This window comes from Entelurus aequoreus, linkage group LG03 (genome assembly GCF_033978785.1).
Source record: "Entelurus aequoreus isolate RoL-2023_Sb linkage group LG03, RoL_Eaeq_v1.1, whole genome shotgun sequence".
Classification (NCBI taxonomy): domain Eukaryota; kingdom Metazoa; phylum Chordata; class Actinopteri; order Syngnathiformes; family Syngnathidae; genus Entelurus; species Entelurus aequoreus.
This window is the reverse complement of record NC_084733.1, coordinates 67,460,645-67,484,728: the sequence shown is the minus strand read 5'-3', so window position 1 is coordinate 67,484,728 and position 24,084 is coordinate 67,460,645. Positions and strand designations below refer to the sequence as shown.

General features: G+C 38.3%; 1 protein-coding gene across 2 annotated transcripts in view; it reads left to right on the top strand.

Annotated features, from left to right (window-relative positions):
• The window catches only part of rasgrf1 (Ras protein specific guanine nucleotide releasing factor 1), an 85,417-nt gene that overhangs the window by 34,797 nt on the left and 26,536 nt on the right, over window positions 1–24,084 (top strand). For both annotated transcript variants that reach the window (XM_062042550.1, XM_062042549.1), the window contains exons 6-12: window positions 1,180–1,259; window positions 1,336–1,529; window positions 9,078–9,187; window positions 13,308–13,426; window positions 19,226–19,386; window positions 21,630–21,693; window positions 23,910–24,052. In XM_062042550.1, the coding sequence (XP_061898534.1) occupies window positions 1,180–1,259; window positions 1,336–1,529; window positions 9,078–9,187; window positions 13,308–13,426; window positions 19,226–19,386; window positions 21,630–21,693; window positions 23,910–24,052 (871 nt within the window). The remainder of the gene's footprint in view (window positions 1–1,179; window positions 1,260–1,335; window positions 1,530–9,077; window positions 9,188–13,307; window positions 13,427–19,225; window positions 19,387–21,629; window positions 21,694–23,909; window positions 24,053–24,084) is intronic.

Sequence of the window (24,084 nt, the reverse complement as noted above, 5' to 3'; positions counted from 1 at the left end):
CAGGCAAATCATATAGTTGATGTAGAGGCCCATATCGGCTGTTCAGATTTACTTTACAAAAGAGAAGTGTAGGATACTTCTCTTGTTGCCTTATTCGTATTTGACTTTATTAAATGTATTTATATTATCATTTGGTGCAGCCGGGCAGGAGGGGATAGAAAGAGAAAAAAGGAAGACAGTGGGGGGAATTGTGGGGACAAGAGGGGGATTAGACAGAGAGACAAAAACAACAACAGCAAATACAACAATAACAACAATAGAGCAACATCAGCAAATATGAAATGTACAAATATGATGGTAAAAGAAATAGCAAATAAGCAGTTAGCAAAAATAAGAAATAATATAGAAATGACAATGACCATTATTACACTACAAATGGAGCAATACCAATACCAATAGAAATAGCGCTATTGATAATGATAGTGATGTAATTACAATTGAGTACCGCTGCGGCCCATACAGACCACAGTAGAGAAAGAGACTTTTTTGTCGGCCCTCTAGGGGGCGCTTGCGGTTAAGAAACACTGTAATACAGTATTCTGTGGCATCCTTTGAAGACCCTTTGCTAAAAGGGATTCGACAGCAGGTCTATGGGTTAGTAACATAGTCAATTTAGTCATAATTGTTATGCTTGAAAAACTTTTTTATGACTTTAGCTACAGACTTCTTCTGTTTGTCACTACTGCCACAAGTGGTGTAAGAGTGTATTACAATTGAGTAGCGCTGCGGCCCATACGGACCACAGTTGAGAAAGAGAATGTTATACAGTACTCTGTGAGGCCACGCTCACTGTGGCATCCTTTGAAGACCCTTGCTTAAGGGGATTCGACAGCAGGTCTATGGGTTAGTAACATAGTCTAATCATTTGCCAGTGGAGGCTAATTATGGGCTACATTAGTGGAGATGGACCAATTTTTGTGACGGTGTGCTGTTTTCCTTCCTTGATATATACAAACCGTGTCATATCAAGTTTTTATATTCCCTCTGAAAAACATTGGACACTGAGACTGCACACTAATATGCATGCACCCTCATTGGCCTAATAGAAATCCACCCACGCCCTCGTCGGAGCACATTCACGCTCTCCATCAGGGCTCGCATTCAGTACAACTTTGCTGGATGTCGGCGACATGACTAACTCATAATTTTGCTCATTTTCTGTCCCCCATTTATGTGCAGTGAAACTATCATGTTTCTGCATCAGATCTTCTACCAGGGTTTAAAAGCCAGAATAGCCAGCTGGCCAACATTGGTACTGGGTAAGAAGAACGCTTCAATGCAATCAGAACCTGCGAGATATCATGGGTTACGTTACAACGGGATGTTTTTGTGCAGCCGATCTGTTCGACATCCTGCTCCCCATGCTGAACATCTACCAGGAGTTTGTGAGGAACCATCAGTACAGCCTGCAGATCCTGGCCCACTGCAAGCAGAACCGAGACTTCGACAAGCTGCTGAAGCAGTACGAGGCCAAGCCGGACTGTGAAGAGAGAACTCTGGAGACCTTCCTCACCTACCCCATGTTTCAGGTGAGCATTTATCATTATATTTATAGCTCCACTGCGTCTCCATGATGACAGTTTGTTGGCCGCAATTGCAATTGTATCTATAGAGCAATGTAGAGCAGGGACGTACGGTCATAGGTCAGCGGGTTTGGCAGACCTCATTTGTTTTGATTAAATAAAATAAATATTGATATTTGTACAATAAACTGTTTAATAAATGAATAATTATAATAGTTTTTTGAAATGTTCATGATCATATAGAGAGCAGAAAGCTGATACGAAGCTGCCGTTACAGACCTTCCTGTCTGCTGACCAGATGATGTCCTTAGTGCACTGAATGTACGCATCAGAGAACCCAGACAATTCAGTGCTGAATATTTGTTTTCTCATCTAGGGCCTGATCTACTAAAGGTCTGCTCTTATTAAAACATGTACAATGTTGATACACACTAAATCTACTACACTTGTGCATTTAAAGGGAAACTGCATTTTTTGGGGAATTTTGCCTATCGTTCCCAATCCTTATGAGAGACAAGAAGACAAATGTTTGTTTTTTTGCATTCTAACTTGTAATAATTGGCTCGTTCTAGGTGGCTAGCATTGCAGCTAATGGTATCAATCAATTCTGTCTTCACTTTGAAAATGCATCTAAGAAATGCCAACAATACTTCATTCACGTTCTGTAACCTGTATAATAACCAAACTGTAGCAACATTGTTATTGTAAGAGCAAACACTGAGGAACTCTTTTTCTAGCGTACTAACACATCGCCTTGCGATGGTATGCTACGTCATTAGTTGTAAGCTAGCTACGGCAAGAGGTAAGCTACCTTCTGCGTCCACAGCTGAATGGCTTTTGAGTTTCTAATGCACAACACAATGAAATAGTCTGTGCTGACTGAAAAACATGAACAGTATGAGCCCACATTTCATATTTTTTTTGTACACAGTTAGTTCGACAACATATGTACTGTAGTTGTAATAACAAGCATGATGTGCTGCATGTATCATGATCAATATTAGAGTGACTTACTCGATGGACAGTTGTCCGTTTGGTCAAACTGGCCAAGGAAGTTTTTTTCAGTTCATTTTGGGTAAGGACGTCATTTCTGTCGGCATAGGTTGGCTCCAAGTTCCACATTTACACCATCAAGTCACGCCAACCTCACTCTCTCGGCTTCCGTCTGCTCCAACATTACCCTCTCTGTTCGTGCTTCCTTCTATAAGCAGTAGTTCATCCTCCCTATGTTCAGCTTCAAAAATATATGGTTGTGACTCATTTGTCCAAAAATAGTCATCTTTGTTGTCTATTACCAAGGCTACCATGATTACAACACACTTGTGTTTGTTTCCGGAAGTAGGAACATACATTTGTTGCCAGAAGTCGGAAGTGGGTTGCTATGAAAACGGAAATAAATGCGCTGAGGAAATTAATTGACCAAAATATGGTAAATGTTGAACATATTACATGTTCTTATGAAGATGTCTGTTACTACATTATATATATACTTGCAGTGTGTATATTGTACATATTACATATTGTTATGAAGGTGTCTGTTACTACATTATATATATATACTTGCAGTGTGTATATAGTACATACTACATATTGTTATGAAGGTGTCTGTTATTACATTTTATATATATATATACTTGCAGTGTGTATATATTACATACTACATATTGTTATGAAGGTGTCTGTTACTACATTATATATATACTTGCAGTGTGTATATTGTACATATTACATATTGTTATGAAGGTGTCTGTTACTACATTATATATATACTTGCAGTCTGTATATTGTACATATTACATATTGTTATGAAGGTGTCTGTTATTACATTATATATCTATACTTGCAGTTTGTATATTGTACATATTACATAATGTTATGAAGGTGTCTGTTACTACATTATATATATATATATACTTGCAGTCTGTATATTGTACATATTACATATTCTTATGAAGGTGTCTGTTACTACATTATATATATACTTGCAGTCTGTATATTGTACATATTACATATTGTTATGAAGGTGTCTGTTATTACATTATATATATACTTGCAGTGTGTACATTTTTCATATGGTTATGAAGGTGTCTGTTACTACATTATATATATACTTGCAGTGTGTAAATTTTTCATATGGTTATGAAGGTGTCTGTTACTACATTATATATAGACTTGCAGTGTGTATATAAAACGTTGATGGAGGGTTTTGAAGTTCTTTTCGAGGGCTTTGAATGCTACAACGGTGACTCCAATTAGTTACATTGTTTAGGCATTTTTTATAGTCTTTAAAATTTCAAAATTAAAAAAAACTTGTGCTCTCTTGTCTCTCATAATGATTGTAAACGATAGGCAACATTCCAAAAAAATTTGCAATTCTCCTTTAAGGGAACAAAATAAGGAGCGCAATTCTGTCTTCACGACTGTGCAGAATATATGCTGAACGCACACATAAGGGTGGGAGAAATTGCAAATATAATTATTCAGCACACTCAGTGTGATTTATCAAGACTAAAGTTGTACTGCAGGACCCTCTCCCATGAGCCCACCTTCAGCGTGCTAAAAAAAAACTTGGTTCCATTGTAGTTGCACTGGAGGACTGCTTCTAAAATGCCCATAAAAAGTGGTGCATGTCTGCTGCAAGTTTCAAAAGCAAAAGGCCACAGGTAGAAGCATGATAACATGAATGTGCAGTAAATAAGTGTCTCCATGGTGAAAGCTGCGTAGTAGACACACAAACCTCATTCAAATACGGCGTCTGCACAAGTTATCAATTGTACACGCGGTCCAAGTAGATCACATGCAACACGCCCACTAATAGTACACGCTATTTTTTGTTTGCACACACTATTGAGCGTGTGGTATTTGGATCTTAGCCGATCAGGCCCTTAGTGCGTAAGCGGGTATTTCCTGTCGACTTTAATGCGCAAGCTAGTCAGCACTCAGCGCTGCTGAGGGCGAGGCTTTTTCTGTTGTTCAGTGTGTTAACATCACTTTTCCAGAAGCATTTTTACACCATGACTTTCTACACTGAACAATCTACACCATGGGACATTTATTTAATGCAAGTGTGGCTTTATTATTCTTGCTAATAGGACCTTAAATACAGAAACATCATACTGTAGTACCCTCAGTGGCCACACACACTGAGTCAGTATGAATTAGGGTGGTGCATTTGAGCTAGCAGGTGCAGAGCCATGTCTAGAGAGAATATGGCCAGACGATCTCCTAAATGATTGGCCAAAAGTCCCACACGTGACGACAGAGCGCCATGTTCGGTCCAAACTTTGAAACCGAGTTGGCCATACTATCTCTATACGCGGCTCTGAGCAGGGGCTTGTTGCTTGCCATACCATATTTTTCCACAGAAGAAGCCGGCGGCTTTTATTTTAAATACATGTAGTACAGGTAGAAAATTTGGACACACCTTCTCCTCATTCAATGCGTTTTCTTCATTTTCATGACTGTTTACATTGTAAATTGTCACTGAAGGCATCAAAACTATGAATGTACACACGTAGAGTTATGTACCTAACAAAAAAAGGTGAAATAACTGAAAACATGTTTTGTATTCTGGTTTCTTCAAAATAGCCACCCTTTGCTCTGATTACTGCTTTGCACACTCTTGGCATTCTCTCGATGAGCTTCAAGCACACCTGTGAAGTGAAAACCATTTCAGCTCTTAAAGCTTATCGAGAGAATACCAAAAATGTGCAAAAAAGTAATCAGAGCAAAGGGTGGCTATTTTGAAGGAACTAGAATATAAAACATGAAAATAAAAAAAACGCATTGAATGAGAAGGTGTGTCCAAACGTTTGGCCTGTACTGTATATATATATATATATATATATATATATATATATATATATATATATATATATATATATATATATATATATATATATATATATATATATATATATATATATATATATATATATATATATATATATATATATATATATATATATATATATATATACACTACCGTTCAAAAGTTTGGGGTCACATTGAAATGTCCTTATTTTTGAAGGAAAAGCACTGTACTTTTCAATGAAGATAACTTTAAACTAATCTTAACTTTAAAGAAATACACTCTATACATTGCTAATGTGGTAAATGACTATTCTATCTGCAAATGTCTGGTTTTTGGTGCAATATCTACATAGGTGTATAGAGGCCCATTTCCAGCAACTATCACTCCAGTGTTCTAATGGTATAATGTGTTTGCTCATTGGCTCAGAAGGCTAATTGATTAAACCCTTGTGCAATCATGTTCACACATCTGAAAACAGTTTAGCTCGTTACAGAAGCTACAAAACTGACCTTCCTTTGAGCAGATTGAGTTTCTGGAGCATCACATTTGTGGGGTCAATTAAACGCTCAAAATGGCCAGAAAAAAATAACTTTCATCTGAAACTCGACAGTCTATTCTTGTTCTTAGAAATGAAGGCTATTCCACAAAATTCTTTGGGTGACCCCAAACTTTTGAACGGTAGTGTATATATATATATATATATATATATATATATATATATATATATATATATATATATATATATATATATATATATATATATATATATATATATATATGTATATATATGTATATATATATATATATATATATATATATATACTGTATATATATATATATATATATATATATATATATATAAATATATATTTACAAAAACAAAATACAATGAAGAAATTTGAACGCTTTGCTGAATGAATGAATGTAATGCCCAAGATGGAAGATTATATATACAGGCCCAAAGACGGAAGGTGAACAGACTTTTATGATTAAAAGTACATGCTTAAGAGCCTTTCCTGGAGGATATGTGCGTGTACTTCATATACAAATAAATGGTAAGATCCCAAATTATTTTTAATTTGGGATCGGTTGGTAGAGCATCCGTGCCAGCAACCTGAGGGTTCCTGGTTCGATCCCCGCCTTCCGCCGACCTTGTCACGTCTGTTGTGTCCTTGAGCAAGACACTTCACCCTTGCTCCTGATGGGTCGTAGTTAGGGCTTTGCATGGCAGCTCCCGCCATCAGTGTGTGAATGTGTGTGTGAATGGGTGAATATGGAAATAGTGTCAACGCGCTTTGAGTACCTTGAAGGTAGAAAAGTGCTCTACGAGTATAACCCATTTGCCGTTCATAAAAGTAAATACATGTGACTAAGATGTATTTTTTGTATAAGATAGCAAAAAATGTGCTGCTGCAGTGTTTATGGATTTAACAAAAGCATCATAATCAATTAATCATAATATCTTAATAAACAAATTAGAATGGTATGGCATAAGAGGGTTGGTCTTGAACTGGGTAACAAGCTACTTAACCAACAGTAAGCAATACGTGAAGATAGGAGAACAAACGTCTACGGAGCTGAAAATATCTTGTGGCGTACCTCAGGGATCAATACTGGGACCAAAATTGTCAAATCTTTATATAAACAACATTTGTAAAGTTACAAAGGACATAAAGTTAGTATTATTTGCAGATGACACGACTGCGTTTTGTTCAGGAGAGAACACACAGAAGCTAATACAAATAATAAGAGAAGAAATTAACAAATTAAAAAGATGGTTTGACAAAAACAGACTATCTTTGAATCTCAGTAAAACTAAAATAAGGATAGTCAGTAACAGTAGAAGAGAAAGTCAAACACAAATACAAATAGACGGAGTAGATATTGAAAGGGTGAAAGAAAACACATTTGTGGGTGTTGTAATAGAACTAGAACTGGAACTGGAAATCTCATGTAAAAAATATACAACATAAAGTAGCAAGAAACACGTCAATAATGAATAAAGCAAAATATGTTCTGGATCAAAAATAATTTCATATTCTCTACTACTCGCTAGTGTTACCTTAATTACCTGAATTATTGTGTAGAAATATGGGGAAACAACTACAAATGTGCGCTTCATACACTAACTGTGTTACAAAAAAGACCAATTAGAATAATACATAGTGTTGGATATAGAAAACATACAAACACTTTATTTATTGAATCACAAATATTGTGCACTTGCCAACAGCTAAAATTATGTACAAAGCAAACTATAACCTGCTACCCAATAATGTACAACAATTCTTCTCAACAAAAGAGGAGAAATATAACCTTAGACAAAAATTTAATTTAAAACATTTGTATGCACGTACAACACTTAAGATCTCTAGCACATTAGGATGCGGGATTAAATTATGGAATGGATTAAGCAAAGAAATCAAACAAAGCACTAGTGTTATTCAGTTTAAGAGACTGTTCAAACTACAAGTGTTCACAAAGTACAAAGAACATCTTGAACCTCTTTTTTTTTTAAATGAGATAATGATCATTTATGTATTTAATACATGTTTACTTACTTATGATATATGTATTTATTTATTATGTATTTATTCACCGTTCTGTTACAGACATGTAACAAAGGATATGAAATGGGGTATAGGCTTGAATAAGCTCTGCTTCTTCCTACTCCTTTTCAAATGTGCTGTAATGAAACAACAGGAAATATGTGATGCATTACATTGTAATTGTATTGTATGCATGTTCCACATAAATTGAACGGAACTGTACTGAACTATTTGATCATTTATTAATTATTATTATTCTTTTTCTTGGTATCCTCTTCATGACCACCCTGTAATAACATTGATGAAATATTGGGAAATTCAATTAAAACCTCACCTGCCTTGAAATCCACCACACCAATGGTAGTGTACATTAAAAAAAAACAATATACCAAGGATCTTTTTTTTTGCTCTGCTTTAAAACACCATTTTATTTTATTTCTTTATATTGGTTTGAAAGACCAGACTTTGGTGGTGTTGCAGCAGCTCGACAAAAGTAGGGGGAAATCATCTATTTTTACTAACATACGACATGTAGCTTGTCCTGTAAGAGAGGAGACAGTCTGGCCCGACTTTCAATTCCCCAAAAAGCCTTGCCATGCATTTTTAAACTCCTGCTAGCATTTAGTAGGGCCCTTAAATGTTACATTGGGTTAAAAATAGCTAGCCGTTTAAGTGTGAATGTTGACGGAGGGAGTAGTGGAGGCCCCAGTGTGTCAGGAAAGACACACGAGTGTAATTGGACCATGAATGCAGACAAATCGGAGGCGACACTCCTTTTTGTGCTGTATTGTGGCATCACTAATCAACAACCTAAACAGCAAGATGTCTGTTTTAGTCCCCCCGTGGTGTACTTCATCCCTGTAAAAAGCTGCAGTTGTTTTTTTTTTTTTGGGGGGGGGGGGGGGGGGGGGGGGGTGAGCTCAAGCTTTAATAACGGCTCCTTTCTGGCAAGACATGCACTTTCCTTGACAGTCCAGCCTGCTGGGGCTTCTGCTGCAGGCTGTGCTGCTCTAATAATAATTTTTTTTGCTGATGAGCGAGATTGCGCTCACCTCTTATCTGCTTCTTATTAGCACGTTCGCAAATACAGTATGCGTGTGTGTGTGTGTATTCCACTTTGTGCATAGTGCCACGTTTACACGTTATCTTTAATATTGTAGTTACCCCCCTATTTGTTGTTGATTTCTGCAGATACCCCGCTACATCCTAACGCTTCATGAGCTTCTGGCCCACACGCCCCATGAACACATAGAGAGGAACAGTCTGGACTACGCCAAATCTAAGCTGGAGGAGCTTTCAAGGTAAATAAAAATGAAGAGTTGCACAATCCAAATCCTGCAAGACCTTAGTCAAGATAGACAGAACCTTTGAGACAACTCCTAATCAGCCTTTTTGGGGGACAGGGCATCATATTTGGATACTTGAGTGTCCTCGGCCATCGGCAAAAGCGGTTTTCTGGGTGGCCTGACTTGTTGCAAATGTACCCTAAAGAGATTGGGTGTCGTTCCACTGTATTCACCTGGTCACTGATATAATCCAGGGAAAAATAGGGGCTCCCCAAACAGACATAGCCAAAAAAGTGTTCCGCCTAGAAGTGCACGGTTCCCCCAAAAATAACCTATTCCTAAAGGTCCTGGTGCCCCATAAGGTCAGAAATGTGTGGGTTGCTGCCTTTTTTTGTGGTATATTTCTGACGTTAGGGCAGCACGGTGAAACAGGGGTCAGTGCGTGTGCCTCACAATACGAAGGTCCTGGGTTTGATCCTGGGCTCGGGATCTTTCTGTGTGTGGCACTCCGGCTTCCTCCCAACTCCAAAGACATGCACCTGGGGATAGGTCGATTGGCAACACTAAATTGGCCCTAGTGTGTGAATGTTGTCCATCAGTGTTGGCCCTGTGATGAGGTGGCGACTTGTCCAGGGTGTACCCCGCCTACCGCCCGAATGCAGCTGACATAGGCTCCAGCACCCCCCGCGACCCCGAAAGGGACAAGCGGTAGAAAATGGATGGATGGATTTCTGACGTTTTAGGATACCTCTAAGTGAAAATGGGAGCAATTTGGACATGTTGGTACCTTGCCTGAACGGGGTATAATAAGATTTGGGTTGATGAAAAAATTAGTATAATTTAAAAAAAATAACAGTGCAGTAGAACCTCGATTTACTGGTTCTTGAACAGGGTTGGTAAATAGAAAAGTTTATATACTAAAGCAAATTTCTCCATGAGACACGGTAAACGTGTAAACGGGAGTAATTGGTTCCAGTTTTAACAAAAGTCCATATTTTAGTAAAAGTTTGTACACAATATAAAGTGCTGTACAGAACTGTATAGCAAACAAACATAACAAAGGGGTAACACTATTTATTAACAAAGACAAAAAAAACTAAAAAATAGCTGTACCGTCGTCCTCATATTCAGCCGCCCTGCTGACACGCACACAAACTGTCACTAGCCCTAAAATAAATTGACTTTACTTTGTTGGTTAATCTTCTTCTTGTGCAGTGGAAAGGAGGTGAGGTTGGAGTCAGTGTCGACAACACTGTGGATATTTCCTGGATGTTTCAAACCACACATACCATGTCCATTTCTCCTTTCCTTGTTCTCGTATTGAGCAATTTTGTAAAAAGAGGCAAAAAAGCACACAAAGTAGCACTTAGCACAGTATCAAAGGACAGCACTGAGCTGACTGAAGGAGCACCCGATATAGTTCAGCCCGCTCACAATGGATGTGCTGCCGGGCACAAAATGGCACACAATGGGCCATTTGGCAATACACTGAGACAAGGTTTGTACAACAACTTTTATTCAGTCTGTGGTTAGAAAATGTTAAAATTAATATAACGGGGGGGGGGCTTTGTAAATCGAGGTTCCACTGCATTCACCTGTGCATTTCACACAGAACCACAGAACCCAGCAAAATATTGCTGCAACTGTGCACGCTTCCACTTTCACCAACAAAATAGCTAAAGAGATGCATACATCATTTTTGGACAGGGCGGTAAAGTTTCGTGTTTCGCACACACGGCATTGTGGTTCTGTTACTGCTTTGGTACTGTAGTCGATCAGATGAAAAATTGCCAGGTCAACTTCATCTACTGATTTTGCATCAGTGACAGCTGACACAGAAAAGTGGTGGTGGAAAGCCGGCTCCTTCAGGTAGTGTGAAAGAGGCTATAATAGAATAAAAATAAATATATGTCAAATACAGTATTGCCTCAATTTATGAACCCAATCGGTTCAATGACCGAGCTCGAATCTCAAAACACTTGTAAACAAAACACTTGTATTAAATCGGTGTTTACCCCCCGAAAAAAACAACAACACAATTTCAACATGCATCATGTAAAAAGAAAAAGTTACTGTTTTTGATAAGAAATATAGTAGAATAATAGAATGTACAACAAACACTACAATAGTTTTCTGAAATGTATGTGAAGTGTTTACCTCTTCCAGCAGACTGAAGAGGATTTCCAAATCCTGTTAGGTCTGTTCTGATTGACGTCCTGCTGTCTCATTGGATCCAACATGTACAATGAGCCAAGTTCCCAAAGAGGGACAGCTGGTCGATAAGGCTGAGATAACAGCAAGTAATGGCATTGAAAAAGTGGATATATTCCTAGTTATGCTATCACACAATCGGAGTAGTAAGAGAGAAGAGTAGACTCTTTTCAAGCGATGTGCTGGGAGGATGACTGTCCCACCGGATTGGGCGGCAGAGGGATCGAAGACACTTCTAGTTCAGAGCAACAGACCACTGGAAAACTCAGATTTGCTCCAGGTATGCAGAGGAAACCGAGCCGTGGGTAAAAGAATAAGCAACAGTGGACTCCGGCAAGAAGGCTGTAGAAGCTGCTAATGGTTTCCAATTATTTCGAGCTAATGGTAAATGCTATGTCTTCATATAGCGCTTTACCATACTTGTACGATACCAGAGCGCTTTACATTATTTTCCACATTCACCCATTCACACACACATCCACACACTGATGGCGGAAGTCCCATCAGGAGCAAGGTGGGTAACTTGTCTTGCCCAAGAACACAACAACCGTGACTAGAATGGCAGAAGCTGGATTGAACCAGAAACTCTGAAGTTGCTGGCACGGCCGCTCTACCATCTGAACCATGCCGCTCCATAATGCTAACGGGTAAGACCGGATGTTTTGGGGCGGCAAAAAATAACAGTACAGTACAGTGGAACCTCGATTTGCGAACTTAGTTGGTTCTTGAACAGGGTTCGTAATTAGAAAAGTGTATATACTAAAGCAAATTTCTTCATGAGACACCATGTAAACAAACACACATAACAAAGGGGTAACACTATTTATTAAGAAAGACAAAATTAGCTGTACACTCCTCCTCATATTCAGCCACCCTGCTGACACACACACAAACTGTCACTAGCCCTGTGGTGCACTCACAGAAAACAAATTAACTCACTTTACTTTGTTTGTTAATCTTCTTGTTGTGCAGCGGAAAGGAGGTGGGGTTGGAGTCAGTGTCGACAACACTGTGGATATTTCCTGGATGTTTCAAACCACACATCCTGTGTCCACTTTTGGGCGGACCTTACAGGGTTCACTGTGGCATTCACTCGGCACGTCACTCAAATTTAGGCTCGAAACTTGAAGCATAACAAAAAGCCTATGAAGACTACTCATATCTTTAAATACTTGAAGTACCACTGTAGTGGTTTTGGAAGACAGGCATAATAGAACATTTTGTAAACGGGAATAATTGGTTCCAGCTTTAACAAAAGTCCATATGTTAGTAAAAGTTTTGTTCACTTTGAACACAATATAAAGTGTTGACAAAGGGGTAACACTATTTATTAACAAAGACAAAAAAATAAAAATTAGCTGTACTGTCCTCCTCATAAGCAGCCGCCCTGCTGACACGCACACAAACTGTCACTAGCCCTGTGGTGCACTCACAGTTGCAAGTCACAAAACTCCTTAACAGGACGCTACAATGATTAAGAAAACAAATTAACTCACTTTACTTTGTTCGTTAATATTCTTGTTGTGCAGCGGAAAGGAGGTGGGGTTGGAGTCAGTGTCGACAACACTGTAGATATTTCCTGGATGTTTCAAACCACACATCCCGTCTCCACTGTTTTTGGGCGGACCTTACAGGGTTCACTGTGGCATTCACTCGGCACGTCACTCGAATTTAGGCTCGAAACTTGAAGCATAACAAAAAGCCTATAAAATATACTCATATCTTTAAATACTTGAGGTACCACTTTAGTGGTTTTGGAAGACAGGCATAATAGAAACATTTTATTTTTACCTATTTTGTGATTTTTATTTTCAAGTACAGTGTTCCCTCGATTATTACGGGGGTCACATTCCATGTTTTCTGCCTGTCCGTGTGTCTCGATACTTTTGTCCACAGGATCCCATAAGTGTTCCTTTTCTCACAGAATCATGCATGACGAAGTGAGCGAGACGGAGAACATCAGGAAGAACCTGGCCATAGAGCGCATGATTGTGGAGGGCTGTGAGATCCTCCTGGACACCAGCCAGACCTTCGTGAGACAAGGTAAAACTCTCGACTCACTCATTTTACGTCTTCTCCTGGGGCCTGCGAGTGTTAAAATTGTTTTTGTTTTAATTCAGCTCTCGCTCTCTCCGCCTTTGGGGAACATCCCTGCGAGGAGAGTCTTTAATTTCCAAATGTAATTAGATTGTTCCACCTGGGGCCAAGTGATGATTAATCTGTAAAATGTCAGGCGTCCCCAAAAGGTTGTGATGGATGACAAAGGGGGGAGAAAAAGATATGTGGCTGATATATCTCATGTGCATTCATAGAAGAAAACACATAAATACAAATACAACATGGAATTTCACAAAAATATCTCTTAAAGTGGTGTGTTTGAGAGTACCAGCAATAAAAGCTCTTAGCCTGGAGAAGTTATTTGGTGCTACCTACTGGTTTGTATGTATCTATAGAACATATTTTTCTGAATATTTTCTCTCAAGACAAACCCGTTCACAGTGATGGGCAGTAACTAGCTACATGCAGCGAAGCTACGTAGGTTAACTACATTTCCCAGTAGCTTGGCGGTAGCTTCACTACTTTTTGAACGAATAGCGACTCCTGTAGCCTAGCCATTTTTGGACTCATGTAGCGAGGTAGCTTACCTGAAAGCTACAAACTCCAAATAGAGAAAATGGACTGTGAATCCAGGCCAAATACTATAGAGAAAGAACAAGACATTGATGAATGAGAACATCCATACATACGGAGAACATCCATGGTGATTGGTTGGTGTTCGTATGATGAGTCACAATTGGCTAAGGTTAGGGCGAAACCATTAGGGACTGGCTAATCAGATGCAAGATAAGGCACGCCTTCATGTCACATGACGACCAGGGAGTCGGGGACAGAGGGGCACTTCTGGCAGAGGGATTTTTTCCAACAGATTCGATTTTTCCTTTAGTGATGAAGACGACGTCCAGGAAACCCTAAATAATGCGTGTCCTTAGCCATATTTAGACAAATGTATGTGTTTGGAGGAAACTAATTTAGGAACACAAATTAAGGTGAGTCCATGAAGAGTTTTACTGCACATAACCATTACCAACTGTTCTAGGGCTGTGAATCTTTGGGTGTCCCACGATTCGATTCAATATCGATTCTTGGGGTCACTATTCGATTCAAAATCGATTTTTTTTTCAATTCAACACGATTCTCGATTCAAAAGCGATATTTTCCTGATTCAAAAGGATTCTCTATTCATTCAATACATAGGATTTCAGCAGGATCTACCCCAGTCTGCTGACATGCAAGCAGAGTAGTAGATTTTTGTAAAAAGCTTTTATAATTGTAAAGGACAATGTTTTATCAACTGATTGAAATAATGTAAATTTGTTTTAACTATTAAATGAAGCAAAAATATGACTTATTTTATCTTTGTGAAAATATTGGAGACAGAGTGTTGTCAAGCTTATGAGATGCGATGCAAGTGTAAGCTACCGTGGCACTATTGTTCTTTTTTTTGTATAAATGTCTAATGATAATGCCAATGAGGGATTTTTAATCACTGCTGTGTTGAAATTGTAACTAATATTGATACTTTTGTTGATAATATTCATTTTTGTTTCACTACTTTTGGTTTGTTCTGTGTCGTGTTTGTGTCTCCTCTCAATTGCTCTGTTTATTGCAGTTCTGAGTGTTGCTGGGTCGGGTTTGGTTTTGGAATTGGATTGCATTGTTATGGTATTGCTGTGTATTGTTTTGTTGGATTGATTAATTAAAAAAAAAAAAAAAATTAAAATTGTTTTTTATGAATAAATCAAAAATCGATAAGAATCGATTCTGAATCGCACAACGTGAGAATCGCGATTCGAATTTGAATCGATTTTTTCCCACACCCCTAAACTGTTCCCACACAACACATAAGTCATTGTATTTTTTGTCAAGATATAAATAGATGCTGTTTTTTTATTTTACTGAAGGCAGAGAAAATTAATAACATTTATAGGGGTGGGCAAAAGAGAAGGCAACCTAAAATAAATACAAACAGTGGCGTGCGGGTACGCCGAGAGGTAGTTGTAGGGTGTCCCCAACTAAATGACAGATAGTTAATAGTGATGGACCCAAGGGTCCATTTGTAACTCTCAGTTACATTAACATTGATATTATACATGTGGGCCTAATGCATGCCATACCGGGGGTCATATATACATACATATTGTATATACATACATACATACATACATAAATACATACATACATACATACATACATATATCCATCCATCCATCCATTTTCTACCGCTTGTCCTTTTCGGGGTCACGGGTGGTGCTGGAGCCTATCTCAGCTGCATTCATATATACATACATATATACACATATATAAATATGTATATATACTTATCTATATGTGTGTGTGTGTGTGTGTGTGTGTGTGTGTGTGTGTGTGTGTGTGTGTGTGTGTGTGTGTGTGTGTGTGTGTGTGTGTGTGTGTGTGTGTGTGTGTGTGTGTGTGTGTGTGTGTGTGTGTGTGTGTGTGTGTGTGTGTGTGTGTGTGTGTGTGTTTGCTACAATTCACTGGGGATAGCTTCCCCTGTAGATTAGCTACATTTAATCAAGAGTAACTTGAATCTTAGCTTACTACATTTTCCAAGTAGCTTGCCCATCACTGCTCGTTGAGGTCGACACCCTTCAAACTGGCTGACTGACGTCGGCTTAAGCGGTTGGTTGTCAACATAGCCAAAATTGAAACTACAACCAACAGTTGCTTGCAAATTTACTTGTGACTTACGTCAGAGACAGAAATAAAAATGGCGATAATAAGCGCTCTGTTGACGTTGTTTAACTCCAAATTTTTATTTAGACTTGTCTGTTTTTAGTTGATATCTTATACTCCTTGAGTAATTTGAGTACCTTGATTACAAAGAATGATTAAGGATTTTTCTGTGCCTCGAGGAATCGTTATCTAGTGGTAAACCAAGAGCACAAAACTGTTAGCTGGCGGCGGAAATTTGTTGCTCTAGCCAGAACTGTTAACAACATAGCTCGTAGCATGAGTGTAAAAGATGGACATATTGGCCTTACTGATGTTCTTTTGATGACAATTGTTGCGCTTGACCACTCTTCCTCTCAGGGAATAAAACACACCGGTCAAGCCCAAGTTCTTTTTGATGACATATATGTTGAGTAAAAAGGACATCAGAGACAGAATGGTACAATACTAAGTTTTACTGAAGCTTCAGGAGACCAGCCCTTACAATGCAACTATAGCATCAGCAAGCGAGGACTAAATCCAAACAAAAAGAGTCATCTTATGTAGAACGAAAACAGCCCCTCTCGCCCAGAAAGGAGCACAGCTGCTTCTTCAAAACAGATAAGGAACTCGCCAAAACAGCTCTATGAGCCGACAAACAGGCGGACGTAAGATAAAAGCAAGGAGGTCACGAAAAGACACACTACATGGGAAAATACTAGCTGCTTTAAACATGACTATGAATTAAAAAAGAACACTTAAAAATATCACATTCTCACGCAGTGATAGCAATGTTTACTTGAAAACACAGCCACAGCTATGTGAAATCTGAGTTAAAAAAGTAATTGTTACTAGCGCTAATCGCTAATTCGCAAACATACGTTACTTCCGGTTTGAAGGTCAAAAAGTAATTTCACAGTAAATGTAATAGGTTACCAGTACTCAAGGTTTTAAGGTCAAAATGAAATTTCACAATATACTCCTGTCTATTGTAATGATTGTAAGTGAAATAATAAGACGGCATCAAAGACGGCCACCCAGACCTGCTACCCTCGGCCATAGGGTGCTAAAAGCGGGCACAAATAGACTAAAAAACTGTTTTTACCCAAGAGCCATAGTAGCATTAAACAGGCCTGAGTGAGCACAATGTGTCCGTCATGTCCTCATGTGTCATGTCTTTTATTTTTCTGACTATAATGTGCAATAATGTTGGACTGTGCAATATATCCCAAATGGCCTCTTGATAAGTACAATGATATAGTATATATATATATATATATATGTATATATATATATATATATATATATATATATATATATATATATATATATATATATATATATATATATATTATATATATATATATATATATATATATATATATATATATATATATATATATGTATATATAAACAAAAAATAAAAAAATATACAGTAAATCAACTTACAACAAAGAATACATGTCTTAACATTGTTTTTTAGTCTGTGACCGAAAGGATTTCAAGTGAGTCTATTTAAATAATTAAATAATAATCCCTTTAAATTTCATCAGCAACCTTAACTCAGGAGCACAATAAAGAAAACACTACAAAACAAAAATGAATACTATCAAAATAATGAAGTCAGGATTAATGGCCACAATGACACTGCGTATCAGAAGAAGTGATACAGCTACATACGGTATGATATTGCCACAGCAAAATGGCAGGACTGTTCAATCCAACCCTGTTCTATCTAGTACAGCGGTTCTTAACCTTGTTGGAGGTACCGAACCCCACCAGTTTCATATGCGCATTCACCGAACCCTTCTTTAGTGAAAAATATTTTTATTTTTATTTTTTCAAATTCAAGACAAAGTTATATGTTTTTGGTAACACTTTAGTATGGGGAATATATTCTAATCAACAAAGAATTCATTTAGAGTTATTTGGTTAGGGTTAGAGGGTTAGGGCCAGGGTTAGAGGGTTAGGGTTATAATAAGGCCATGCCGAATAAGGCATTAATAAGTACTTAATAATGACTAGTTAAGAGCTAATATGTTACTGATTTGCATGTTAATAATCAACTAATTAATGGTGAATATGTTCCCCATACTAAAGTGTTACCATGTTTTTTTACTGGTGCACAAAATGAACCGTGCATGAACATCACCTTCTTCAAAGAACAAAACCAACACAGTGCATAAACTCACAACAAATTACACACCTGCAAATCAGTGTGACTTCTGCTGTTGCCGTATCCGTAATACGCAGATAGGGAGAAGTTTTTATTTACACGATGAGTCGGGTGTGTCTTGACCTCCGCCGAACCCCTGAGCCCGACTCACCGAACCCCTAGGGTTAGATCGAACCCAGGTTAAGAACCACTGATCTAGTAGAAGTACTAAGTTACACAGGAACACACGCTTCAGAGGTGAAGCGATGAAAAAATTTGAGACAGGAATGGAAAAAAGGGAGAAATCGTCAGCAACAAGGAAAACAAGTGACGATATCTTCAGTACGACGAAGCATACATAGCCTTCGGATTCACCGTAACTATAGTAGAAAGACTGGTTTTATGTTTAATGCCATTCTACTTTGCAACATCTTATCTCTGTGAGATGTTTTTTTTTTCTGTTGCTGCAATTAAAAACAAGGTAGAGACCCAGTTTGATATAAAGGTAGCAAAATCAAGCTTTAAGCCCAGATTTGAAAGTGCAGTGCAAAAACTGCAGCCACTAACTACATTACTCAATAGTAATTCAATTTGAGGGTTCACCATAGAATTGTTGTACATCAGGGGGTGTCCTGACAGACAAAATTGAGATAACGGACCAATTTTTCAAGTAAATGACCACTTTGGCTTTCCAATGTCGATTTCAACTTAAGTGGGCACTTGTTTAGTATAAAGAGGAACACAGGGGACAAGAACATAGACAGGTCATTAACATAAGCGTGGTAATATTACAGCATTTACACTTGCTATTTGTGTAACAGAAAACTTTACTTGTACAGGTTTTATCACAGCCGTTTTCATTCTTATTACATTCCTTGTGTTCAACCCACTGTATAGTCTTTTATATTTATATATGTATCTCCTATCTTCCTCCTGTGTCTCCATTGCACTGTCAGGCTCTCTCATCCAGGTACCGATGAGCGAGAAGGGCAAGATCACCCGTGGGCGCCTGGGCTCTCTGTCTTTGAAGAAGGAGGGGGAGAGGCAGTGCTTCCTCTTCTCCAAGCATTTAATCATCTGCACCAGAGGTTCTGGGGGAAAGCTTCATCTCACCAAGGTGGGGCCCAAGCCGCCGACTTCAGCTTCTCTCATGCAGCAGAGTTTGAACAGAGCGTATTACTGAGGCGATGGCGTGGCTTTTATAGGTGGCTATGACCTCTGGAGGGACGCTCATTTTTCATGTTTGATGTCACTTTGATGCCGTCTTATTATTTCAGTTAGCTCAAACTTAAAGTGAAGCATTTGGCTGTCTAAAATGAGGCCACACACACGTCAATTTCTCTACATACAGCACAGCAGGGGTGTCCATACTTTTTCCACCGAGGGCTGCATACTAAAAAAGTCAAGCATGTGGGGGTCATTTTTGATATTTTTTATTCTGTAAAAAATGTTAAAAACAGAAATTATTTATCAGAATCAGAATCAGAATCAGAAATACTTCATTAATCCCCGAGGGGAAATTGAGATTTTCAGCACAATCCCATTCAAGAGCAGACAAACAGTGGTCTGCCAACTTCCGGCACCCCTTACAGAAAAAGGTGGGAAACCGGTAAACACAAACATATCTAATTGTTGATATAATTAGTCATATATTAAAATTTGAGAGCACATAATGACAAAACTAAAGTTGTGAATGTGCTTTTATTCTGAAGGTTTCACCCAGGATGTTTCAGCCATTGTTCTCCTCCTCCACCTTACATTTGAAGACATAACTTTGTGTCAGATGTGTGTTATAGGTGACATTATACGATACTGAAATTGGAGCTCTGCGTATTGGCTTAATCCGATATAAGAATTAAAATCAGCTTTATTTATATAGCCCACAAAGTATTTGACTTGGTAGACTGTGCTCTCTTGTTCAATGTTAAAAATAAATATTAACTAAATATATAAACAAGTACTTATATAACTAACATGTGCAAGGCTAATAAAGAATGGTGCAGTGGTAAACAAAAAGATGATGACGTGAACATGAGTTAGTACATCCACAGTAAGTGGTATTCCACAGCGTTCATCAGATTGATAGCCTGCTCTAATGACGGCTTGTGTTTGTAACGCCTGCCGGAGGGGAGGAGTTTGAACAGTTTGTGGCCAGGGTGTGAGGGGTCTACCTGCCCGTTTCCTCACCCTGGACCGGTTTAAGTGCTGGATGGGGGTAAGGTCGACACCGGTGATCTTTTCCGCAGTCGTAATTGTCCGTTGCCGTCTGTGTCTGTCCAGCTTGATTCCAGATCCAAACCAGACAGTGATGGAAGAGCACAGGACAAATTATACACATTTGTATTATTTTGTAGTGTGGAATGTAAGAAAACGTTAAATAAAGTAAAATTACTCATACAGAGAGCAATGGTAGTCATCAAAAATGTATTAATAACCAACTGGAATGGACTTATGCTGTCTTTAAATTGAAATGGAGTGGTAATTGGGTTTTTTTTTGTGACACATATTGGTCACAATAATTCATTAAGCTAATGACACAGTAAGTTTAATGATGCGGACACCTTTGTTACTGGATACTTTCTAATACGCTTCAGCCTTGGAAACTTTTTGTCTGTAAGTCATTATTTGATACTTGTTTATATTAACAATTGTTGTGTTTTAGACTGTAATGTTGTTCAATTAAGGCAGTGTGTCTCAAATAGTTTTTGTCAAGCCTTCCCTTGGGAACATGATTTTTTTTTCACACACGCCCTAAATTGAAATACGGTTAAGAACATGATAATATTAGTTTGTTTTTTATTTGTTTCCGTATTTATTTATCTGTACAAACAAACTGTACAAATCACTCTATAAGTTGCTGGCACCAGCACCTACATGCCACCCTGCTGAATACTTGTGTATTGTTCAAGAATTAAAAAATACACTAATACTATTTGAAAAGCACTGAATTAAGGACACTTATCACGTATGTCTAGCTCAGTCATGTATTTGTTGTTTTTCTTAAACCGGATCGCTATTTGATATCAATATGGGATCAGGACACTCCAAGTTATTAGTATCAAAATGTCAGCTTTTTCTCACTATATTATGTGTTTTTGCTCTTTTTGTGTTTAATTTTATTCTAACGATATGCTGCAGGCCAACCAAACTTTGCAGTGGTCCGCAAATGGCTTTTAAAGAAAAAAGCCACAAAAAACCTAGAATATAAAAAATGGATAGTATCCCATTTAATCCCATCTCCATTCGAACGATGTAAACAAGACATCATAATAAATATATAAACAAATGTTTGCATTCCAGCATGGTGAGTCAAATGAGGCTGGCATGAAGAAACTAAATGAACATTGTGTTTGTTTGCAGAATGGCGTGGTCTCCCTTATAGACTGCACTCTTATGGAGGACCCTGAGGGCACTGATGACGAGTGTGAGTGTGTTGCAGCTTGCAGGAATCATATGGAGTTTGTTGAGTAACGTGTGATACTAGACTGGGCTTTTACTGCAGTGGTACCTCAGCATACAAGTTTTTTTTTTTTTAGATAGGACGTGTCTCTTGACCTATTATGTTTTAGATTCCGAGCAATAATTCGGTTTACGAGCCTCACAGCTGCTAATGGGCATAGCGAACATTAAGATTAAAGATTAAAGTACCAATGATTGTCACACACACACTAGATGTGGGGACATTTGTCCTCTGCATTTGTCCCATCCCCTTGGGGAGCAGTGGGCAGCAGCGGCGCCGCGCCCGGGAATCATTTTGGTGATTTAACCCCCAACTCCAACCCTTTGTTGCTGAGTGCCAAGCAGGGAGGTTATGGGTCCCATTTTTATAGTCTTTGGTATGACTCGGCACAGTGAACACCGAAATACCCGACCAAAACATCCAGTGTTTTAACCATCAGCATTAGCTTTTGGCTTAAGAATGACATGTTTTTCCAACCACAGGAACAACGAAAGAGACTGTGAAGGACAGTGCTGAGAAAAATAAGTGGATGATATTCGTTAAATAAAGAAATAAGTCAACAAAAATATCTAGTTGACTTGGCAGCACGAGGCAACTAGCATAGTGCTTTACAATCCGCACCACTCTGAGTGAGTCAAAAAAGCCAAAGACATTAAAATAACTATTCAAATTCAGGACATTTATTCATGAAAATATGGAGAAGCTGCTGAAGGTGTATTTGACGAAGAAGCAGCTTAAAGGAAACGTTCCCTCTAAGGTGCGCGCCTGCGCAAATGCGCACTGGTCAAGCATCCTCTGCGCACAGCAAATATATGCCGCGCACCAAATCAAACCCATCTGAATTCTAAACAAAATAAACACATTTATTCTGTGTAATTTTGTAATGCAGTGACAGTGACAACAAGCGGCCCTAACGGTGTTAGTCAACACCGTTCAATTGAACACCGTTCAATTATTGTAACGTCTATCGAGATGCTTCGAGGACAGGAATTATATCGATCACTTTATTGAGCAAAACTGTTTATATTCGGCCATAACCACACCAAAAACATGAGTAAAAAACTTCTATCTCGAAAAACTAGTCATTTTCTGCCGTACAAACCAGGCCAAAACCAACTTGTCACTAGCTGTCACCAACACGCATACCGCTAGCCACTGGTGCGTTTATGGCCACACAAAAAGTCGGACAACTCAAACACCACACAGAGTTACACTATGACTACTCAGTCATACATGTGCTTATTCTACTGTCATTTATTATTAATGTTCATTTATTGATATTAATCATGGAATGCTGTTACTAGAGAAAGTTACAGGAATATACACTTCATCCTATGCTTACATTTCATTGTGCAACATGAGGATGTTTAAGGGGAACTAAATGTGATCTCTGAAAGGGGTACAAATGATTTCCAAAGCAGGACCCCCACCCAGACATATTGTACAATACTAATCCATAGTTTATGAAAAACAAGATTTCTTTTATTTTCATTATAAGTGGGCCAAATCACCAATATTACAAAATAATCTCATGAAAATAACTCCTCTCATTTGAGTGTTATAATAAAAGATTGGTTTAAAACAGGTGTGCTGCTGGTATTGCCACGTGTGATGTTGCTCACATGTGCTCCACTGAATGGTCAGGGAGTTTTTGTGTTTGCTCACACACATGAACAATTAGAGGGAATATTGCCTGTAGGTAAATGCTGTAAATTTTTTTGACATTACTTCATAAAATGACATTTTTAGTACACTCTATTATATCGTATATTATACAATATTTGTTATGAGGGAGTTTGTATTTCTTTTCAAAAAACATTTACATGTTAAAATTGCGTTTTTGAAGGAGTCAGCAAGGTACAACTCAATTGATTTTGATGGGGAATGTTCATTTCAAACATATTTAGCCAAAAAACACAGACAGACGAACAAACCTCATGGGATAGATGGGTGAAAAACACAGAAAAGACACACAATGAAGCACTGAGCAGTGATTGAGATTACGTGTTCCTTATCTAATTTCTGATATTTTCTCAAAGTTTTTAGCATCCGCTCATAACTTTTTGAACATTGTTACTAACTAACAGACAGACAATCGAACACCAGCGAATACAAAACTTCCTGACTTCAAGCCAAAGTACAACTTCTTTGAATTGATAGAGAACTGTTTTTTTCCTTAGCCAAATCCGACAAAGGCGTCCAGGACATGGAGCACCTGGACTTCAAGATTGTGGTGGAGCCAAAAGACAGTCAGTCGTTCACAGTCATCCTGGTGGCGTCCTCCAGGCAGGAGAAGTCTGCGTGGACCAGTGACATCAGTCAGGTTAGTCCACACCTTCCGTCTAGGTGAGGACT